At 40.4% G+C, this 23,386-nt stretch overlaps 1 protein-coding gene across 4 annotated transcripts in view; it reads left to right on the forward strand.

Annotated features, from left to right (window-relative positions):
* klhdc8a (kelch domain containing 8A) overlaps window positions 1-9,822 on the forward strand; it is a 55,770-nt gene extending 45,948 nt beyond the window's left edge. For all 4 annotated transcript variants that reach the window (XM_084927474.1, XM_084927473.1, XM_084927478.1 and 1 more), the window contains 3 exons: window positions 4,481-4,582; window positions 5,193-5,341; window positions 8,594-9,822. In XM_084927474.1, the coding sequence (XP_084783600.1) occupies window positions 4,481-4,582; window positions 5,193-5,341; window positions 8,594-8,647 (305 nt within the window). In that variant the 3' untranslated portion in view covers window positions 8,648-9,822. The remainder of the gene's footprint in view (window positions 1-4,480; window positions 4,583-5,192; window positions 5,342-8,593) is intronic.
* Window positions 9,823-23,386: the final 13,564 nt, after the last annotated feature.

Here is a 23,386-nt window from a genome sequence, read left to right on the forward strand (position 1 = left end):
GCTCGTACAGCTCAGGCAACATGAACAATAACCACAAATGATGCAGTCCCCCCGAGACCTACTTATAACAAACGAACTCCCATGTTGTGACTGTGATTTATGTCCCGCTTGAGATAATTTAAAAAAACAGAAGGGACTAAAAAATAACAAAGCAGATGAAATGAAGCAGAAATGAGAATAGAGCAAAAGTGGACTGCCTTCTTAGACCAGCTTGTAATTATTAGAAATGACAGAACATCATAGTGAGATACATTCTGTCCAAAAGGATCATCTCTGCGGTCAGCAGTCTGTAAGATTTCAAATGTGACATACGCAAGCTATCAAAGAGCGAGAACCAATCACCATCCCTTTCTAGTTTTAATCATGAGGGACAATTACAGAGGAGAGCCACAGACGAAATTACCACCACACAGACTACAAAGCCCAGTCTTCAGAGAATCGCTTCATCTCCTTCATTCCATTGTCTCACTCTCTCTCTATCTGAAATCCTCTCTCTGTGTTTTCTCTCGTTCTCGCCTCTTTATTCTCCTCTGCAGTCTCCCACCAGAGGAGAATAATGCATGCTGGTGTTTTCCCCGCATCCTACAAAGAAAATCTTGGCGTGAAGTCTTGTGTAATCCCTCCAAAGCAAATAGGAACGAGGCCTGCAGTTGCAGCTCAGTCTCAAAGGATTGAACCACAAGTCTGTAGAAGGATATGTTGACACAGCTGTAATTTAAAGACAAAAACCCAGCCTGCAACACTGTAAGCACTCTTTGAAAATCAGCTATTACTGTCTGAATTCTTTCTAGATTGATGCCTGTTTTTATGAATACAAATATAGAAGAAAACATCAAAGACGAGGTTATAGAACTGCCCTGTAATGAAGTCTTTAACAGACGATGTAGTGCAGTGACAAGAGATATTTTTATTCAACCGCTAAAAATAAAAAGCAGACACAGGAAATGCACTGTGCTCTGAAGTGGCTCGTTTTCTTTTCATTTGGCCATTAATTGAAATTAGCCCAAGTTTTGTAAAGAAGATTTACATATCACTACATGAGGTTGTTTTGCTGTCATACAGCACTTTTGTTATATAATATTTCAAAATACATCCTACAAAAATGACCCAGTATTACTGGACTAAATTACCATCAATTACCAAAATAACTAATCTTCTTAAGGTTTAGTTTAATCAAAAGTCTCTGTTGCTGCAGCTTAAATGTCGATGATTCAGAGCATACATCCAGAATCTTTCACAATGCAAAAATCAAGCAGTTTTCAGATATTGCTTTGGACAATTTCTGGTGAATCAGGTCAGGATATTTTCCACAACTGTCCTTTCTCACATGCAGCAAACAGCAGGAAATAATCTGCTTCAGATGTCTTTGCACTGGTAGGGTTGGTACAATACTAGAATATCAAACCCAGTACCAACACTTAGACCACCTGATGCCATTTTGACACCACAGGGGAAGAATGTTTTTTTCTTAATACAAAGATAAAAATAGTAACTGGTCTGGATGTTATATGGCATTTTTCTACTTTCGTGGAGGACTCAAAGCACTTTTTACACCATGCCTCGTTCACCCATTCATACAAGCACTTTTTTTATGCCTAAGTGTTGTCGATCTAACGTTCACACTTCAATGATCGAAGAGCAACTTTGGGTTAGTTTCTTGCCTGAGGATTCTCTGGCATGCTGCCACAGAGCAGCCAGGAATCAAACCACCAACTTTAAAATCACTGGATGACCTGCTCGACCTCCTGAATACAGCCAAACCACCAATAACAAGAATGTCAGTCACAGGACTGTACTTAAGTTGTCTGACATAGTGCCAAAAAATACAATAACATAAGTACAGCCCAAAAGAATAAAATAAAATAACAACAAATTGAAAAAACAATATTGTGAGGTTGTCAGAGGTTGTCCCGCGCTCGTCATGTCTCATTGCTGATCAAATAGAGTTGGTGAGGCTGTCGTTAGTGGCTGGGAGAGTTTTTCCTGCCTCAATCTGGTACTTAAAGAGAAACATAACGCTGTAGACACATATAACTGTATTATCCTGTTTAATGAACACTGTCTATTAATCGTACTACTTTAATAATAATAGATTGCTAGTGTGACTGTCAGTAATTGCTGGCTACTGTTTATGTGTTTGTATGTCAGCTGGAGGAGGCAGAGGCGCCACTCTTGATATCAATACTGTTGCAAATAAGTATTTAATCCAGTAGCTGTTTTTAGTCGTGATTAGTACCTGAGTATCAATGGTTTCAGCAAGAAAGCTCAGTCAGGCTATTGAAATTTGCACTGACTTTGTACTGTAGAGCTGGAACACTAAAGCTCCATTAACATCTGATCCAAGTCTGTTGGACATTAGTGTTATGAAATGACTCACATACAGCCTTAAAGCTGTGATTGTGTGTGAACATTTTTTAACAAGCAATTTTGATAATAAGCGACATAAAGAAGCTAAAGTAACATTGCTTGTCTGCTTATTATGCATCACATTATTCAACATTACAACCATGTTTTGGTGGTCTAACCTGATTCCTGACTATAAATAACTTCTGGGATTTTTTGAATTGCACAGATGATGTTCAACACCAAGACAGGATTTTTTTGCTATGGAGAAAACAGAACAGAGTGGACGGCCAGCTGTGATCTCTGCTCTGTTCCCTTTAGTTTAACTTAACCAGGCTGGAAAGAGAAGCACGGCTCTTCATTACACACTGCTGCAACACACAGCAAGACTCACCATCTGGCTTCTTATCTCGTTTTCATTCTCTACCTCTGTTTGTCGCTCTCGACCTTGTCTCTACCTCTTAAAAAGATTGAGTAGGAAGAAAGGGAGAGAGAGAGAAAGGAGAAAGAAAAATGGTAGGAACAAGGCAATGCGGAAGAGAAGGTAAAGAAGGAGAATGGGGGAAAAAACAAGTGCAAAGAAAAAGCAGAGAGTGAAGAAAGGTGAGATAGACAAAGATAAAGTGTAAGACATTCCTTTTCTCTCCTGTTCTGTCTCTATCTTTTTAATTCTCCCTCGCTTTCCTTCACTCCCTAATGAAGTTATCTGTCTTCCTCTGTCACGGTTTTCTCCTGTCTGGGTTTTCTTCAGATAAACAAAGCTTGGCAGCAACAAAGCCTGAAAGTAAAATGAGAAGTTTTTGCAGAATCTGTTGGGGAAAGAGAAACATTGTTTTCATGGCTGAATTTCCATTTCCTGTTACTATCAACTACACATTTTATCATCGTGAGTGCCGCAGATGTCACTTCCACGAGCCAACCACATCAGACAGCACTGAAGAAAACACTGTACGTCTTAAGTTTTGGTGATTAAGGAGATTAAATTATAAAGTCTTTCCCACCTGTGACCTGTCTGATGATTTTAATGTTGTTACCAATATTTTAGGATTAAAGCTGCCAATAGCTGTTTGATGGTGGATAAGAATTAGCGCTCAATTAACCCTGCACCTGCGTTCAATTCCCAGCAGTCAGGCTTCAGTTTTGAATGCAGTGGTGTTACTGACACAATCAAACAAATGTGTCCAAAATGCTGACTTTAAGTCATTTGATTACATGTAATTTTGTTACATAAGTAATAAGTGTTAAATTTAAAAGGGATCTGGTTAAATGGTCTGAATGGTTAGTATACATTCAGACCATACCAACCACAATTATAAATATATGTGTAGATGGTAAATGGACTGATTCTTATATAGTGCTTTTCTACTCACTGCATGCCATATCACTGTTTTCAGTGTTTTCCGACTAACATTCATACTCCGATGGAAGCATTGGAGAGCAACTTGGGGTTAGTTTCTTGCCCAAGGATATTTGGCATACAGGCAGGGAGCTAGGGATGGACCCACCAATGTTCCAATCAGCAGATGACCTGCTCCACCAACCTCCTGAGCTACAGCCCAATAAGGCCTCCTAGATGCACTGAGGACTGAAGCAGAACAAAGTCTCCCAGCAACTTGAAAGCTTGGCAACATACCTTACCAGCTCTGCAGTGAAATATGATGATATGACGGCTATCTGCTGGTTTGCCAGGTTGCTGTCGAGTGGATGTTGGAGCTTTGAATTACTGCATGTGGTTCCCTAAAGGAGTATTCTCAAAATTTGAGCCAATGTTTCCGGCAGCGTCAGCCCAAATGATAAATGTTTTTTCTTTTTGACTTTTTCAGTGTCCTAACACACATTCAACTAGACTCCCTCCCAACATTATTTTGACCCTCCTTTTCTCCGTTCCTGTACTTTGAATTCGTTATAACCTTTTTCTGTCCTTGTTGCCTGTGTGTGTGTGATCCTTGTCCTGGCTGCAGCTGCCTTGTGGGTGACCTGTTTGGGTAGGTCATCCTCTGAAAACTCAGCAGCATCCTATCTCGCTGAAGGTGGACTACGGTGCCACCAGACTTCACCTCATCTACTTTATGAGCTTGTGCACACACACAAACATGCTCACCCCAGCTGTCGCTTGTTATCCTTTCCCTTTTTTCAGGCACCTGGCTGAAGTCAGAGGAGACAGTGGCGATGAAAACAAAGAGAGCTGACTTTGCTGCTGCCTTCCTGCGTGGACGGATGGTGGTCGCAGGAGGACTTGGTAAGAGAGATGAACTGCAAACTAATTTCTGCTGATCAGCTTGATTGAAAAACCTACACACAAGGACTTGATGATTTGTGATCACTTTTTACTGCCTGAACACTTTGGATTGCTGGGCTTTAGATAGTCTGAATAAATTATCAGTGGCAGTTTTGTTAACTAAGCAAAATCCTGAAACTTCTCTGTAAACATGAGTTTCCCCCTGAGAAATCTCCTGCACACCAGCAAGTATAACAAGGCCTCACAAGCAAGTTCAAACATTTGATACATTTTACTGTAACAATCAAGGGAAGATTATTATCTCCATTTGCAGTAATGTATACTGTATTTTATACTGGCATGGCTCTCTTGTGGGACCTCCATGCCCTTCCACATGCATACATGAAAAGCCAAATACCAGGACAGCAGTAAGAAGATCCCAACACAGTACAGAGCAGCCATCAGTGACACAGATAAGACATTCAGTCAGAAACAGAAGGAAAGGACATGTTGGGATGGACGTGGGTTGCAGACTAAATACATTTTAGTCTTAGGTTTGTAAACTGGATGTATAGAGGACTAGAATAAAGCATAGAGATTATTAGCTGAGCTGTTCTTCTCCATTCTTTAGGTCATGAGCCTTCAGCACTAGACACTGTGGAGGCCTTTCATGCTCAGAAGAAGAAGTGGGAAAGGTTGGCTCCAATGAACTTCCCCAGATGTTCCGCTTCTTCTATCGTCATCAGAGACCGCCTCCTGGTAGTGGGAGGAGTCAACCAGGTACACATGGACTTAGTATAAGTGGAAGGGTTATGTATAGTCTGTAGAGTAAACCAGAGAATAATTGCATTACCTCACCGCTGAACAATCAGGACAGCTGTTGGTATCCATAGTGACAGATGCTGTCTCTCATAAGCAACCCACAGTTCACCTGTTTATTTGTTTCTAAACCTCAGCAAGCAGCTGTGATTTCATGCCGAGCGGCACTCTGTGGTGAAGGACTAGTGAGGAGTAATACGTTCTGAAAAGGGCCTTAACAGTCTGACTACCTGCTCACTGCACATCTGTCCCATTGAGATAGAGCCTCTGCTGATCTGAGCCTGCTTTACACAAAATAGCTGTAAGTGGGCTGAAAATAACATCCCCGCTCACACTGGTATTATTAGCAGATTCCCTATCCAGTTAAAAAGATCTTTATTTGCATTTCCATGCATTCTTCTTCTTGTCAAAACTTGGTGACTACATTACCCACAATGCAGCCATATTTCTTTTGCTTTTCCTTCTCCAGTGGCATCACCTGAGGACATTTGTCAGACTTCACGCAGCTCCCTCTGGGACCTCAAATGACTTTTTACAAAGTTTTTCCACACATGCAGTAGTACTCCTGTACATAGTGAGCTGTAAACAGACTTTGATGTGTAAAAGCTCTGGAGTTTCCCTTCAAGCGCACTTTTTAAAAAGCCTTTTTTGAAGTAATGTGAACAGAAAAACAAGCAGATCTCTGTTGTGTGTCAGGTTCTGAATTCAAATCCACAAACAGCAGCAAAAGCTCCCCTGGCAGGAACTCCACTGCTTAAATAGTGAAAGCAGAATTATACTATTTAATATCAGGTTCATAGTGAACGAGCTCACTGCCTTAGAGGCCTAGAGACCAGCCAAATAAAATCCCTCATCTGATTGCTTTGGTTGTTATAAGACTGCAGTGTTAACTTGTAGTTTGCATGAAAGATGCAGACCGGACTCACCTTTTACTCTGTAAAGCTGTATTGGAACTTGAAGATGTTTGACACACGACGGAAACAGAGCATGTAGAACTTCACTGTAAAAGTAACAAAGAAAAACCAACATTTTTCACTGCAGATCATTTATCTGAATTTCAGGAGCTCGGCTGCACTCCAAATACTCTACTTCGAATGATGCATCTATTAATTAACGTCCATTTATTTTTGTTTCACTGCTCCATCCTCCCTCCCCCTCTTCTCTGATGTCACCATCTCAGAGGTATTGGAGGATTTGTCATCCACATTTGGAGTTGGGATCCTCGGTAGTGAAAAGACTGACCCACCTCTAGGCCTGTGTGACCGGGTTTCGTTTTCAAACACCACAAATCTATTAAGCGCAGCATGCATTTAAATGTAGTTTTAGTTTAGCGGTGTTATATTACATCACGTACTCCACTAGTATTTATTTGACTTTTAAATGATCTGTCTGAGAATATATGTAGACTCCAAATCATTCAACCTCTGTTAATATGAGTAAGAAAACTGTATTAGCTGATAATAAGCAAATGTACACTGCACATTAATGGGAACCATTTGTCAGTGGAGCAGATTGTGAGATTCAGTATTCAGCATTTTTCCAATTATTTCCAATTAAACAGCAGTGCAGTGTTTTTCCTGCGTAGAGAAAGACCTAAAAGATATTTTAGCAGAACAAAAACCACCAACAGTTTTTTTAATCGCACTCTTGATGTATTCAAGTATAAAAGACAGCGAGACACATAGATAACTGTTAAATAAAGTAATACACTCACTGATCGACGCAAAATGACTGACTTGCATGTGCAGTCACGCTCCCGCCAGCCCCATCGGAAGGCTGAGTCCGATCTGGAAAAAGGCCAGAGTATTACTTCTAACTATTTACCTTTAAAATAAGTCCATCTCTTGCTTTGTCACCAGACTGTGGTCCTGAGCAGTAACCTGCTCTGTAAAAGCAGCTCCAATTCACGAGTGATAGCCTGTCAACACTGAAGTGGACCGTGCTACCAGCAGGCTAGGAGGAGCGGACATGTCCGCTGAAGGTAGTAAGTTTATTTCAGGTGAGGGAGGAGGAGGGTCGGGTAGCAGTCAATAACAAATTTATAGTCAACACAGTCGTATCTATTTCTATGCCCAGTTTCCAGGTTATGCTTGGAAAAGGGTAAACTCAGAATGGCATGGTAGTTAAAGACATTGATCAGTTTTTACCATTTGATTAAATCCTGGATGGAGGAGATAGGATCTGGAAAGAGTACATTTAATAAACATAGCATCACTAAATGGAAAAAGGGGCACATTATGTCAGTGAAGGCAGGCCGACAACAGCAGAGCCACATCATCAGCAGTTTCATACCTGCAGTCCAAGCTGCACCATCTGCTGGCAAGAACGAGCGATGCTTCAGTAGCAGCACATACACAAAGTTCAAGCCAGCATCATATATGCTTTCAACTGTTTCAACAGTCCATGTATCACCAAATCTGATGAGGAGCTTCAGTCAAAGTCAAAAAGACTTTATTTATCCCCAAGGGGCAATGTAAAGTCCTGTCCTCTTCTACGTACTGAAGGTTTAGATTTAAATGTATGCTTCCAATTCAGTTAATAGATGAAGAGATTGACAATGAAACAACACAACAGCACAAGTGCTTCATACACAGTCACAGAAATAAGCAATAAATACTCCTTAGACTGGCTGACTCAGCTCACTAAAGCAGCAGCACATATCTTAGCTAGTTTTTGTTTATTTTTCTTCATTTTTAGTGTTTTGTTTTGTTTTTAGCTACTAGCACTTAAAACTGAGGGTTTTATTGCTGTGTTGAAATTTTGGACCAGTCTAGAGATTAATTCATTCACACATTTCCAGACGCTGTCAGTCGAGTGGATTTGAGTGGTTTAAGAAAGTCAGCCTGTACATAGAAAAATGGAGCACTGTGTAAAACTGTTGGAGAGGTTTTGTGTATAAAATGTCTCTTTCCCAGTTTTGTAAGTGCAAGCTGAGCCTTAGCTAAACATTGTTTCTGTTTAGCTACCAATTACCTGAAAGTGCAAATGGTTCATCCACGTGACAGACAATATTGGACATTTTAGAAATTGTGACACATCCAAAAAGATCATATTACATTAAAATGCTGTACATATTTACTAAGAATGGGAAGAAAAGTAAATTATTGCATTGAAGTCAGGGACCAAATGTGTATTTTAATTTATTTCATATATCTGGATTTAGTTTCTATGGAGACATCTCTTCAGCCTTTGACGGCCAGTCTTTTCTTTCAGGTTCCCAGCTCGGCACACGAGATCCTCTACATTAAAGAAGAAGAGTATCTGTAGCCTGTAGTGACTGACGTCCAGATGATCGCAGATGATCGCAGATGAGCCGTGATTCCACTTCCTCCTTCCCGAACACCCGTTGTGACTGTAGTGCAATATTTAAGAACCATCACAAACACTGAGAAATGAGTGCAAGTCTGGCTGCCTGATGTAATGTATCGGATGAGACTGCCCCCTGCTGGGCGTAACTGGCACTGAGCCCCACATGTCAGCACACAGATGCACAATGGAGGAGCTGGCTCTTTCTTTTTACCGAGCTGATCCTTGATACCTTTATGTATGCAACACTTCTACATTGTACACTGTAGTGCATACTTGAGGAAGGAACTATTTTGTAGCTATCGTGTCTATTCCTGTGGACAGAAGATACGTGGAAGATGTATTTATATTGCATATATAGCGGTTTCATATCTGCATTCATTTTATTTACGTGCAGCTTGCCGACTATTGAGCAAGGGTAGATTTTAATTTAGCTAAATGACACAACTGCAATCCTTATCTCTAATTTAATATGATCTAGAAACAGTTGAGTGTTTGGTTAATAAAATATTCAGTAACAACATTTGCACTGAATCAGTCAACACTGAGTGGGAGCTTTGCCTTCAATTATTTCTAGTGTAATGTGTTGTAGTAATTACACTTAGAATGCTGTAATAAAACTCCTCTGTGCTGTAATAGTGCACATTTGTGGCCAAATGTAACACTTTGCATCCATGAAATGAGACTTGTGTTAAATAACCGTGTTTTTTGTGGTTAAACTAGTTACTGAATTGCTGTTATAAGCAAAGGAAGGAATCCTGTGGGACTTACAGGATGATTGTAGACGTTTTATTCCTGCAGCAATACACTTTCTCTGCGTTTTATAATGTTGTGTAGTGCAGTAATATTGTAGTCGTCTCACTCAGGTTATGTTCTAGGTTGACTTTTGTTTGTCTGTTCTTGTAGCTAACAACAAAATCATCTCTTTGGTTTATGTTCTGTGACAGATGATTAATCTGTGGAGTTTTTATATTAATTGTGATGACAGTTCAGCCTTTGCAAAATGTTATCTCAGTCTGCACCGTGATCATGATCAGTCATCGTTCCTACACCCGATCATGCCACACCATAGTGTAAACATGTCATATTGTTATATTCAGTGAAATAAAAGTTTGTATTACACTTTTTCCCCACAAGATGGCAGTGGTGACACATCATTCTGAGCCTACACAACACATTACAGCTGCATCACAGGCGGTCGAGGTCCATTTGTTCATAGAGACACGTTAATAGCCTCTTGACATTTAAAAAAATATTTAATTGCTGTTAAGAAATCTATTTCACTTTTGTTCAGTTAAAATGACCAGAAACACTGTTGATAACGTGGACATGCATATGTTTGCTGCACAGCCACAGTGCAGGTATCCTTAACCCCTATTGAAATGCCTTGAAATTCATTGTGTTTTGGTGGAGCTGCGTTTTTTTTATTATTATTATTGTATGATGATTCCAATTACTGTTGAGCCTCTTTGAATATTTCCATGTGTTTGTGTGAAAAGTAATAAAATAGGTAATTGTGATTATGTAACTAAAATAATGAAATACAGTTATATATTATATTGTTTACTATATTTAATAAGACTCAGGTCAAGTTTTTTGCACCACTGGACTAACAATGACAGCAGCAGTCAAGAAGTAGACAGTCTGATACGGTGATTCATGGTGAAGAAGATCTTTAGCATATGAAGTGTAAGGTGTCGACCCTAGCTTTATCCCCGACCAATCAGAGGATGTCATTTTGGTTGATTGCCAATATTTCTCCCGAGTCTTGGCAATCAGGGAACAAAGGAAATAATCAGTCTAATTAAAAACTCACAGACAAACAAGATTAAGTCTGGTTGAGTCTGTTTTGCCTGTCTTCAAATACAGTTAGGCTTTAGATTTAGAACTCAGGTTAAAGTAAAAGGTAAACCTTATATCTCGACTGTTTTCACAAGAAACAAAAAAAACAACAAAAAACCCTTATCTTAGTGTGGGGACAATGTGACTAAATAAACATTGTATGATGCCTGACATAAGCCTAGCACCGAGCTGTCCCCTGGTGAAGGGAGCCGAGCAAAGCTCACTGACTGGGACAGGTGGGAGGGGACAGCAGGGAGACCAGGTGCCTGGAAACCACCTGCAGCGATCCTAATCCATCTGGTAGACAGTATGGCCAGCAGAAGGTTGTTACCAGGGACAGCGACTTCAGGTCAGTGCCCCCCAGCAGCTCAAAGGAGGGTGCTGAAGGGCGTCAAGGACCTAGCCTAGGTCCCATGGGGAAACCGAGGCCACGGCCCGCCTCTGGCTGGGACTGCAGGAACTGCAGGATGGCATCCGCTGTAGTCTCTTGGGGGTCCACTTGTGGACCACGCACCTGAATATAACAATCCTGAGCAAGGGAGTAGGCAGCCCTGGTGGATCTGCACGGGGCTCCTGCAGCTTTAGCACATGGGCTGGCAGCCCTGAGTATGGAATTTCACCCTCTCAGGGGGTAGGCAGCTGCCAGAGCCCTGTGGGGAAGTGATAGGACAGATATCCGCTCGCCTGGGACAAATATGTCCCTCCGAACTGGGAGCTCCCACAATGTCCCGGCCAAAAGCAGCAGAATGCCGAAACAGAGAATATGTGGAGCCAGAGGGGGGGCCACTGGATAGATAGGGTCCTACAGCCATCCTGCTGATCCACCATTGCCTGTGAGGCACCCACTTTTCCCATCTTTGCCCTAGGCATGTCAGGGAAGTGGAGACCAGAGTCAGCATCCTCCTCCTGATATCCACCCTACTGTCTCCTGCCCAAGGACAGGGGCAAGGTAGGGGCTGCTGGAGGATAGGCCTGGCCTCCCAGCAGAGGGAAACTGCAGGTGGATGCCCTGGGTCATGAGCACGACGCGAGATACACCCCCAGAGCAGACCAAGCCACCCTGTGCTGCCCAGCAGAGAGGGAACGGACAGAGGAAAGCTGAGCCTCAGCTGCACATACCTCCCCGTTTCTGGTGTATGCAGGTGCTATGTCTGTAAAAGGTCTCCACCTTTGAGGTCCCCAGGGCCCTATTCTGGAACCTTAGAAGCCACCTGGTGTGTGGAAGACCTGGGATCCCTTCTAATTGCAGTGCGCCTGAGCAGGCCACTTGTTATCTCTTGTGCAACACCGTGGCTGTCTCGAGCCTGTTGCAGGAGTTGGGCTGTCCCTGGGCCAAACATGACTGCAGAGTCGACAGACAGTCTCATCAGAAAGTCCTGGTCGTCCAGCTGGAGCTGGGACTGAGAGCCAAAGATGGCACCGCAACACCCACAAAGAGGCCAAGGCGCTACCTGTAGCGATAGCAGGCTCCTTCGTGAGGGAAGCCAGGTGAGTGGAGGCGGCTGCAGATTGCCTATATCGCTGGGGTCTCCAGAACCTGCCAGGGCTAAAAGAAATCCTGCGAGACTGTTGAAACAGGCTCCCCACCACACACACTGTCACCACACACTAAACCACATACTGTACCAAACCCTGTACCGCACAAAGTACACAAACACTCACTGGAACAAGTGCAGATCAAGTGTCTTAGCCTCCTAAGACCCAAACTCTTTCATGGCATGCATTTTTAATTTCTCTTTGCTATTTCGGTTGAGTAATCATGTGGAAAACTTTTTATTTGGTGTCTGAACACAGCAGCATTTTTCCTGAGTACAAAAACAAAATGAGAAACAACAATTGTGTCCCTTTGAGCAATATGGCTCAATTGAAAGATATTTGAAAGAGCAAAACTGAGTATTGTTATCTTGACAACCCAAAATGTGATGTCCCCATATGTGGACGCCATGTCCTAGGAGGAGAAATATCCACGCGACATGACCTTGGGGGGGTCATTCCCCATACATATGAAAATGTAACAGACTGCAGAGATAGTCTCAATATGATAGAGACCAGAGAGATCATCCAGCTTGTTATCAGCGCTCAGGTCTAAATCTTCTATCTCTGATAGTATAAGAATCCATTAATGTCTATAGAATTGACAGGATCACTGCTGACAGGTTTTTAGAGCAACATATGATCCATCCAGATGATGCTTTTTCAGGTAAGGCCTTGTATATTCCAGCAAGACAATCCTAAACTGCATACTGCATCTGTTACAACAGTATGGCTTTGTAGGTAAAAGAGTCAAGCTTCTGAACTGGCCTGCCTGTAGTTCACGCCTTTCACCAACTGAAAACATTTGGAGCCTCATGAAAAGAAAAATATGACAAACAAGACGCAGAAGTGTTAAACTGTAGCCTGGATCAAAACATAAATGGGACAATTTCCTTCTACCAAAAGTCCAGAACTCAGATCTGATTTCATTTTTCAGATGTTAAAAAATCTGAAAAATGAAATCACAACCCTGTGTTTGTCCCTCTGTCAGCAATGACGCATACATTTAATTTCCATTTTCATGAAGCAGCTGTTGGTTTATAGCATTTATCCCATGAAGGACACATTTTTTTTTATTGTGGCCATTACCTTCAAATGCTCACACATCATTTGGTTGAGTTGAATTTGTGTTAAAAACAATCTGATTTCATAATAGAAGCTTGAGTGAGGGTGAGTAACTATTAAGGATGCAGACTAATAGTTCCAAAGAGTCATTGTACTGATTTACACTGTTAAACATGCTGTAGACAGCTCTTTAACAAATGATATATTACTTATAGTATAGGTATGCAGTATAAAGACACACTGTTTAGCCACACTATTAAATCACACCTTTGCTTTATATACATGTCAGCAGCTCAGACCCAAAGGAGCATGGAAAAAGATTTGATAGGTATCCGGTGTTATTCGACACCATGACTTTGTGGAACCTTTTGTTTGTTTAGGTTTGGGGCCGTGCCTCTGTGAATCAGACATGTTCCTATTCATCCAGCAGATGCAAAGTCACAGCAGAATATTACAAGTCTGAATGTCAGCATAGTGCCTTAGCTTCTTTGTTGTGCGTCCAAGATGTTCTTGAGCAGTTGCCTTCGTACACTGTCATGAGCAGTATTGTCCTGCTTGGGGAGACCACTCCTGCTGGGGGGTGTCCTTACCATGTTTTTGTTCTGTAACATATGATTTGGGTATTACATGTGGTTTTCCAATAGTATATCATAAAATAACTGTAAATAGGACTTTTATATTCTTTTCGAGAACTCAAAGGATATTTTTTCTATACTTTTTGTACATGAGTATTTTTTATGTAACATTCACATTGCAACAGATGCATCTGAGACCAATATGGGGTTAGTATCTTGAATGGAGACGGGAGCACCCAGGAATTGGATCACCAACCTTCCAATCAGTAGATGACTTGCTCCACCTCCTAAGCTACAGCTACTCAGCAGTTTACACCATGAAGCCTAAGCTACTTCCTACTATCGGTTCACCTGGTCTCCTTGGGATTTACTGGAACTATGTCATGAATTTAATATCTAATACTTTAATAATAAAAGGTAGTTTGAACACCCTAACATGAACCTTTTAACTAATGCTGCTTTAATGTTCCCATCCTTTTAGCCAATAAAATGGAGCAAACAGCTGAAATCCATACTTCTACCAGTCCTCCACCATGGCCTACCACCACACTGGTGCTCGTTTCACAGGACTTTGCAGTGGGTGGAATCAGGCTCAGGCCTGGGAATGCACTTACACTTTTAATGAATGTACATGTTACTCTGTACAACTGTGTAACTCACTAGTGTGCTTTTAATAGTCAGACAACAGCAGCGCTCTATAGAATAATCTGTATCTGATTCTGGCCACTACGTTATTTATAGTGAAAACAATACAAATCACCAGATTTACCATTTCAAGACTGGACACACGCACACACACACACACGCACACACACACACACACACACACACACACACACACACACACACACGTTCTCTCTGTCAAGCCAAGTTTTTGCTGAGCATCTATCTATTCATTGATCAAACAGGATGTTGTGGTGGCAGGCTACCAATGAAAATTTGTTGTTTTACAAAAAAGTGATTTAAAGTTTAACTACATTTGTGTGTGAATGTGTGTGTGAATGGGTGGATGATTGTGTATAGTGTAAAGCGCTTTGGGGTCCTTAGGACCAAGTAAAGCGCTATACAAATACAGACCATTTACCATTTACATTTCCGTTTTCTTTAACAAACTGTTAAATTAATGTAACACTAAAACAGACAGGCTGTGTCTAACTACTGTCTGACACATTTCTTGCATATTTTTTTTTAAATTTAACAATAATCAGACCTCACAGAATGATCACTCAGCACTGCAGTTGCACTTAGAGGTTAATAAAGTCAGTCAGCTTTTTGCACTCACGAGTATTGCATTTTAAAAAGTGGCACATTAGAGTGCTTAAAAAATGTATCAGACTGCTGCTTAATATAAGGTTTAGTGCACAGCACTGATAATTACTAAAATAGTTTGCTATGTTTCTGTAATGGCTAATCCACCAGTAAGCACAAGCTTCCTTACACAAGGAAACAAAATTATATTTTTAATGGTAAAATTTAATTATTGTTGTTAACCAAGAATCTTACAATTACAGTTATTTTATTTCAAATTACAGAAATTTTACCTTTAGTGGTTCAATGTCATGCTTCATTGCTGTGTTTATATTCCATCACTCCATCAGTCAGGGTCACAGGCTGACTGATGGAGCCCATCAGGCTGATGGAGCCCATCAGTTTTTACATTTTGAAACTCTACTGATGCAGCAAAGGAAAGTGACACTTTTTTTTATTTTAGAGAGGCGTATTAAAATATTCCAGTTCGTGATTAAAGAAAGTGATATTTTTTCTTTTCTGACACAATAAGTTGTTGAACGAATGTGTCTCATTGAAGTGACACTAGTGAAATACATGTAACCTTTGTGTTTGGTGCCCAACAAAAAGTAGAAAATCAGCTATTTTCTATTAGAATTCAGTTTTGATTCAGCATGTGAGAGTTGAAAATCAGAGCTTAGGCTTCGTTTGTTTCCTTTTACAAAATGCTCTGATGACTTATAGACATTTCTTCCGGTTTAAATCCCTTCACTTCACCAAGAGCTTGCTCACAGGGCATCATTTGAATGTTAAGGTTTTCTCTGTATTATTACCTTACAATGTAAAACACCTTGAGGCAACTGCTCTTGTGATTTGGCACTATATAAATAAAACAGAATTGAACTATAGGAGACTTCAGAAGGCATTATCACAGGCATTTTAACACAGCAACAATCTGAAAAATAATTTCATACTAGAAACAAACCAATTCAAGTTGGATCCATACAGAAGGCAGTTATTCTTGTAGGACTGACAGTTCAGACTGTGTTACTGGGAAATGTTTCTTAATGGTAAATTTGGTTTTCTGTTAAATTGATTCCTTAATTCCTTTCCTATTAACCTCCCGAAGGTTCCTGAAATTGATACTGAACTCTTATCGCTTATAGTGGAGTTGACACTGCAATGGTCTGGTGCTGCTCAGGCAGGCAGAGAGAATGGAAACTTCTTAAGAGGATTCTGGAGCTAAGAGGATTCATTCTTATATTTAGTTCACATGATGCAGTAGATTCATACAGTGAATCTAAAGATGTTTTCTAAAGAATGGCAGACTGTATATTTATGTGATTACAGTGATATGATTACAGTGAAGATGTGTAGGCCAACACATTGAGTCATGTTCGATGACTCTGCCTTGGTATTTGAAGAGAAACTGACAAAGAATCATGTGACAACAGTTATTCAACACCTGAAATTGCTCAGACAGAGATTTGTCAGAACAAATGTCTACAAATCTGAAAAACAAAAACAATCATAAATGTATCCTAATAGAACGTGCTATGCAGCCTATTATCTGTTAAACTGTAGTAACTGTGTACTTTATATTATCAGTGTTGCCATAGTGCAGTCTAAGAACAAAATGATGAAAGGCATTAAAGTTCATTTGTGTTGGTGCAGCAGCTTCAGATGCTTCTGTGAGGGAAAAGCAGATTTCAGAAACTTGTGTTGACCGTCACTGATTATCTCCACCTAAAATATGCATAGATTTACACAGAGCAACTGTCATGGTCCCTGAGTCTGGGGCCCTTGGTTTTCTGGTTTTCTCTTAGCTCATCAATTCTTTTTAGGTTTTGAGAAGTGATTAACATTCATGTTCTGTGTTATTTTATCGTTTTCTTTGGGGTGTTATTTTGTATCTTTGTGCTTGTGAGTTTTGTTATTTTCTGACGCTTGTTACTGCCTTCTTTTCATTTTTCCTGTAGTTCTTAGTTTAGCTGTAGATGACTTTATTGATCTATCTCTCAGTCAATCAAAGACACGTACTGAGATATGGTTAATGTTGTAGAATGGAGGATAAACTTTTCTTAAACTGTAGTTTTGGTACCAAACCTTACTACACTGTGACGGGAACCTGAAGAGAGGACCCAAAGGCACCTCTGCCTAAGCCCCAATACAGGAAACCACAGCACGTGTTTAGATGTGCTATATCCATGTTCTCAGGAAAGCAACTGAAACTGTAAGGCAGACCTACACAATATCTGGCAAGTGTTTAAATGCTGTGTAAGAACCGTGTAAATATATAACTTATACTATGAATAAGATGCCTTTGTGTAATGTGTAAGTGTAAAATGAATGGTGCATGGTGGTCAACTGTGAAAACTTTGTATGAATGAATAAGATCTAGGCTCACATTTTAAACAGCCACGCAGACACTATCTTTATAATCTCAGTATCAGACTCAATTAGCAACACATTTGAGCCAATCGTCTTTGACAAACTGATCCCAGTGGTATGTTAGACAGTTGGCTGTGATAGTGTCTGATTCTTTTCTTCCAGCTCTGTTGATCCTTCATACCCTGTACTTTAAAAAGTTTCAGATATCAGTATAATTAAATAATTTATTCTGCAAATGCCTACTCATGGTATAGACAGTTGACGATAACTAAAAAAGTCAAAAAGTCTTAAAAGGTGTTAGTTTACTTGATCTTGGAAGCATGATGCAGAGATAGACCGAGGATTTCGGTAAAACTTTGATTCTACGGTAATAAATTTTTTGATCTTTACACAGGTCTCCCAATAACTGTATATAAAATCTGATGGGTGACACTTTTTGCACTTTGCACCTTTCATACATAAAAACACACCACTGATTCAGTGACTAGTTAGAATGTAACAATTTTAATCGCAAAGGTATTCTGTAAACTGTAGCGATGGAGCGCACACATGGAACAGTGTGACCCTGTTTATTAACTGACGGGTGTGTGTAACTACGTCAGCTATGAACATTCTTTGCTTCAGGTTACAACCTGAGAACAAACCTGAATAGATTTTGTCTCTAGTGAAATAAGAAAAGCCACACCGCTGTTTGCCAGTGAAGAATAAAGAGCTAACAGAATGAAGTTGTGTTGGTCTGGACATACAGTATAGTATGTGGTGCCTCTGGCGGTTAATGATCCTCCAGCCTACTTCCAAACCAGGAAGTGAGGTGAGAAGGGAAGACAAAACAGCACTGGGCCCCAGCAACGTCTCGGCAAAGTGGCTGCCCTTGGCAACACCAAGGCGGTCTGTGCCAGTTTTAGCCCACTTCTGTCCCTGGGCTTCTTTGAGCCCAGAAGAATGTCAGGGGGGAGATTTGGAAAGCTTCCCTCAGTTCAGGATGAATGGCTGTCCCCCGCACTCTCTCCCATCCCCTTCAACCTTCCTCCTCTACTCTGAGGGGAGAAGCAGAAAACTGTGGCAGGCTTCAGTTGGAGTGCTGCCTTCTTCTCCTCACTACATCCAATGGTGAGGGCTCTATCACTACCATCATCCAATCATTTCATTCCATCAAAGTATTTCTCCTGAAGGACACAGTCACTACTTGTGACTCATTTTTAGGTTTTCATCATTATCCCTCTTTGTAATAGTAACACTGCACTCAGAAAGTTCATTTCTGGCATCTGGAGTAAAACTAGATGCCCTAAAAGATGACAGAACGTGTGAGAAATGCACATATTTAGGTTATCATCACACAAATCTGGATTAGTTATAAAACTGATCTCTTATATTTGTAAAATAAATATTGCCAATACAAATTACTTCACAGGATTAGTGGGCTTGGGTACTTTCTATCCAGTGGATGCATCAGAGCAACTTGGAGTTAATATTTTGCCCAAGGAATCTTGGTACGCAGACTGGAACAACCAGGAATTTAAACACCAACCTTCCACCTAATAGATGAGCTATGCTACCTCCTGAGTTATAGCCAACCCAAGTAAGACCCATCCTTCCATTGATTTTCTTTTGCTTATCTGGGTCTAGGTCTCAGCAGCAGCAGCCTAAGAACAGACTCCCAGACGTCCTATAGTCGCTTAGTTGTTCTGTCCCTTTTTGGTCACTACCCCGAGTCTGTGACCATAGGTGAGGGTAGGGACGTAGATCGACCAGAAAATCAAGAGCTTCGCTTTTGTGATCAGCTCTCTTTTCACCGTGACAGACCAATATAGTCCCCGAATCACTGCAGATGCCACCCCAAACTGTCTGTCAATCTTCCCACCCTTCTCCCCTTACTCATGGACAAGAACCTGAGATATTTAAACTCCTCCTGTAGGGGCAGCAACTCATCCCTGATCCAGCCTTTTCTGGATGAGGACCATGGCCTCAGATTTTGAGGTGCTAATTCTCATTCCCACAGCTTCACAGTCAGCTGCAAACCTCTCCAGTGCGTGCTGGAAGCCACCACCTGATGAAGCGAACAAAATCAAATCATCTGCAAAAGGGAGAGATGTGATTCTGAAGATACCACTTTGTGGTTTTTAATAAATGTGGGCAGGTTTTGGAAATGTGAGATGTTCTAAGATCTTCTGCTTAAGGGGAGATGGATGCCATCTGTCCTTATAACATCTGGTTTTTCCCATAAAATATTCCAGTTATCTGTCAAGCCCATTATTGGACACTCGGAAAGACAGCAGTTTAAGGAGAACATGTAGCTAAGTGTGTCACTATTGGTCCAGCTGGGGAGGAGACCAGCTTTAAATCTATAAAGTCACAACTCTCACTTTGGATATAAACAGAAGGATGGAGAGTGTGCTGAGCAGTAAAATAAATATGTGATTTTTTTTTACTGCTCTGTGTGCTTGTGGTGATGAAGTTACCAAATTAGCGATCATTTGGAGAAATATTGACTTATATTTGCAGCAAGAGTTCTGCAATTTATGGTTATATTTTTTGTATTCTTTATGGATCTCTGTCACCTGTTCTACTAATAAAGTCTCTGACTGGAGTTGGCAGTACTCAGTTAATCCATTTTGTGTAGAAGAAGAGTCAAAAGGCATGTCAAATAACCCCTTTCATGCATATGCACACAGAGCCTGGAGCAGAAATAATGAGTTAGGAAAGTCTATAACGACTGTTATAATAAGTAATAAATCAGTAATAAATCAGTAATAAATCAGTATCTCCAACTGGGGTTTTAGGGTTTGTCAGGGAAATTAATGCAAAGAAAGCCTGGCTATGCTGAACTTGCTTCATGGTATATCGTACCAGGTTCATCTTTGAACCTTCCTCTGGACAAGGACTGATGTTTAGCTATGTGATCCTGTTCATCACATGAGAGAAAACTTATCAACACAATGATAAAACTGAAAAAGGTATGGCCCACTGAAACATCACACACACATTTAATGGGATCAACAAAGCTGTTGTCATTCAGCTGAATGTAAAGGCTTGATTTGACTTTTCTTGGACTAATTTGGGATCAAAGTGTAAAGGGAAAGCGTGTGTCTTGATGTATGATCACCAACTCTTGTAGTAAATGAGTTCCGAACATTCAAATGATTGATCCAACAGAGAAGTGCAGGATGAAACCAGTGTTAAAAGAAGCAGTGCAATGATTAAAAAGTTAGACAGACAAAATCTGAACAACAACAAGACTTGCTATAAGTAGAAGAACAGACAGTAACAAACAGCCATACCCATTAACTGTCTTGTCCTGTGAACATGTGTGGACTTATGGGTGTGTAAAGAGTAACCTCCTGCAGGCAGCACTTGGTTCACACATTAAAGAAAACAGAAATGACATCATGGAGAGACAGAAAACTGGAAATCGCTGACGAAAATAGTTCATGTCAGGTCAGAAGATCTGTGGAACGCAAGTCCTTCCTCTTCTTAAGCGACCGTGCCAGTTTTTTCATCGCATTGCAGAGATTTAAAGCTTCTGCTTTTTTTTTTTTTTACATGAGACTGATTTGTTTGGCAGTTTTTATGTTTAGCATTTATTAATTCAACAAAATGACATTGTAAATATCTACAAAAAACGTAACAGCAGTTGATGAAAGGCTGGAGGACAGCATTAGTCATTGTCATGTTTGTACCTGCTCCGGATGATTATTCCTGCTTTAAAAGTTTGTTTTGAGGGGAGGTTTTACATTCCTAATAACATTACACTGACTGACACATGCGCTTGCTAACCAAGAAGCTTGCTAACCTAGCTACACAAAACATGTGTAGCTAAGGTCTGTATTCTAATAGCAGTAGATGTATAAAGTTATGCGAGGGTAATGACAATTAACATAACCTCATTCAGCTTTGACTTCACTGCTCTCATGCCCACTACCATCTTCTGAGAAACACACACACACACACACACACACACACACACACCCACAACAGGGACTTTTCTGTACTGCGCAAATAAAGTTGTTTCCATAAATTATGCAACAGGTCTGGAAACATTGTGCTCACATCAAATACGAGCCACAGACTAGAGGGTCCCCCCACAGAGCTGCTGCAATTTATTGCTGCAGTATAGAAATGTTTACATGGTCGTGGTGACTGAAGAGGATCTGCAGAAACAGAAAATACAAAAAATAGACACAAAGCCATCAACTGGTGGCCGGACTTGTCCAAACATAACAAGGATTAATACTTACTAGCTAATGATGGTGGTTTTTATTAAATAGCATGAAATGTTTTCATTCAGCTCAAATAACAGTGCTAATGACAGAAACTGACTGTAAGCACAGATTTATTAAAATAGTCTATGTTCACCTTTCTCTGCTGCCACTGCTTCAAATTGGAGTGATTCTTCTTTGAATCTATGTCGTGCATGTCATGTACTGTTATTCCTCCCTGTACCTGAGGCACTATTTCAGCCTAATAACTACCAATCGATGTGTCTCTGCTGCTTTGCCAGAGCAATCACTTTGACTGAGCTAATGTTGAAAAAGCACAGAGAGGAATGACTGTTCCAAACAAGCAGAAAGTCTCATTTTAGTACAATGTGCCAATTTTAGACTGGATCATGTCTAAATTGTGTGTATCTATGTTTGTGTGTGAGCAGAATTTGATCTTCGAAATCTAATCACGATGCGTGTGTGTGCATGTGGAGTAAGCAGTGAATAAGCATTTTCTGCAGAGCCATCCTTAGCATCTCCGTATCATTATGGGTGCAGCTGTTTCTGCTGTATCCCATTAACTGTGTATGAATCACTACTGATGGTCAAGGACTCTTTAGTACCTATTATCATTCAGCTTTTAAGCAGGGACAGATACATTTCACTGCAACAGAGATGGTGATGATATAGCAGTATGAAGACATGGACTTATCTATCTATCTGGTGATGATGCAGCAGTATGAAGACGTGGACTTATCTATCTATCTATCTATCTATCTATCTGTATACTTATATATATATATATATATATATATATATATATATATATATATATATATGTATAATTTTTTTTGCTATGACAAACACTGAGCATCGGCCTCAGTAAAACTGCACTAGGTTAATATAACAGAACAAGAACTGGGACATTTGTTGTCTTATCTGTTTTCTGATGATTCTGAGGAGAAAAAAAGGAGCATTTTTGTGAAACCGTGACCAGAAGCATACGAAAGGTCCTGTATGTCAAAAGAATTCTTTGACATATTAATTTTCATCATTCCGTCATCCTGTTTTCATCACCAGATTGTGGACAATGGCGATGGTGTATAATATTGGTAATCGAGGGAAATGATCGTGAAGGACCTTCCAGTTTTATGAAATCTACTGAGTAACTGCAGTATTTTCATGGACTGGCCTTCCCTTAAAAAAAACCCAACCTCCTCAGGATGGCAGTGTACATCGCTCCGAAACCAGTCAGCATTAATGGTGCCTACACAGAAGTGCAGGTTACCCGTGGAATCTGCATTAATGTGCTTCTCTAAAATAAACTGTATTCTCCATGGAATTCATGTAAACTGAAACTAACGCCTTTAAGTTTAAGTTAATTTCAGATAAAAACATAAATGCTGGAAAAACTCAGTAACAACAACAGAGGAGTGGGTCCACCTACAACGCAGATTGCAACACATGCACCAGTCATAGCAGAGACATCAAAAAATGTCAGTGTGTATGTTGCATGTACACATTAAAGCACTAGCAATGAATAGATGAAAAATGCAGAAAATATTAATGTGAATTGTGCTTAGATGCAATTTCTTTTCTGCAGAAATTGCAGAATCTCTTTTTCTGCAGCTGCCTTATTTACACTGGCACAATATTGTGGTGCAAACTGTAAAAAGTGATCTGTTCCAGGAAGCCGCTCTGCCAAGTTATCTGAAAACCCCTCATATCTAGATCACAGAGCTGTTCCTGGTTGCACTGATTTGCTTCCTGGAAACCCCCACCCCCACCCCGCCTTTAGACATCTTAAGATAATGCTCAGTAATTTCAGTCAGTTTTTTATCTTTCATATCCAGAACAAAAGCAAATAC

This window comes from Perissodus microlepis, chromosome 5 (genome assembly GCF_051167445.1).
Source record: "Perissodus microlepis isolate ML-2025 ecotype Zambia chromosome 5, ASM5116744v1, whole genome shotgun sequence".
NCBI lineage: Eukaryota > Metazoa > Chordata > Actinopteri > Cichliformes > Cichlidae > Perissodus > Perissodus microlepis.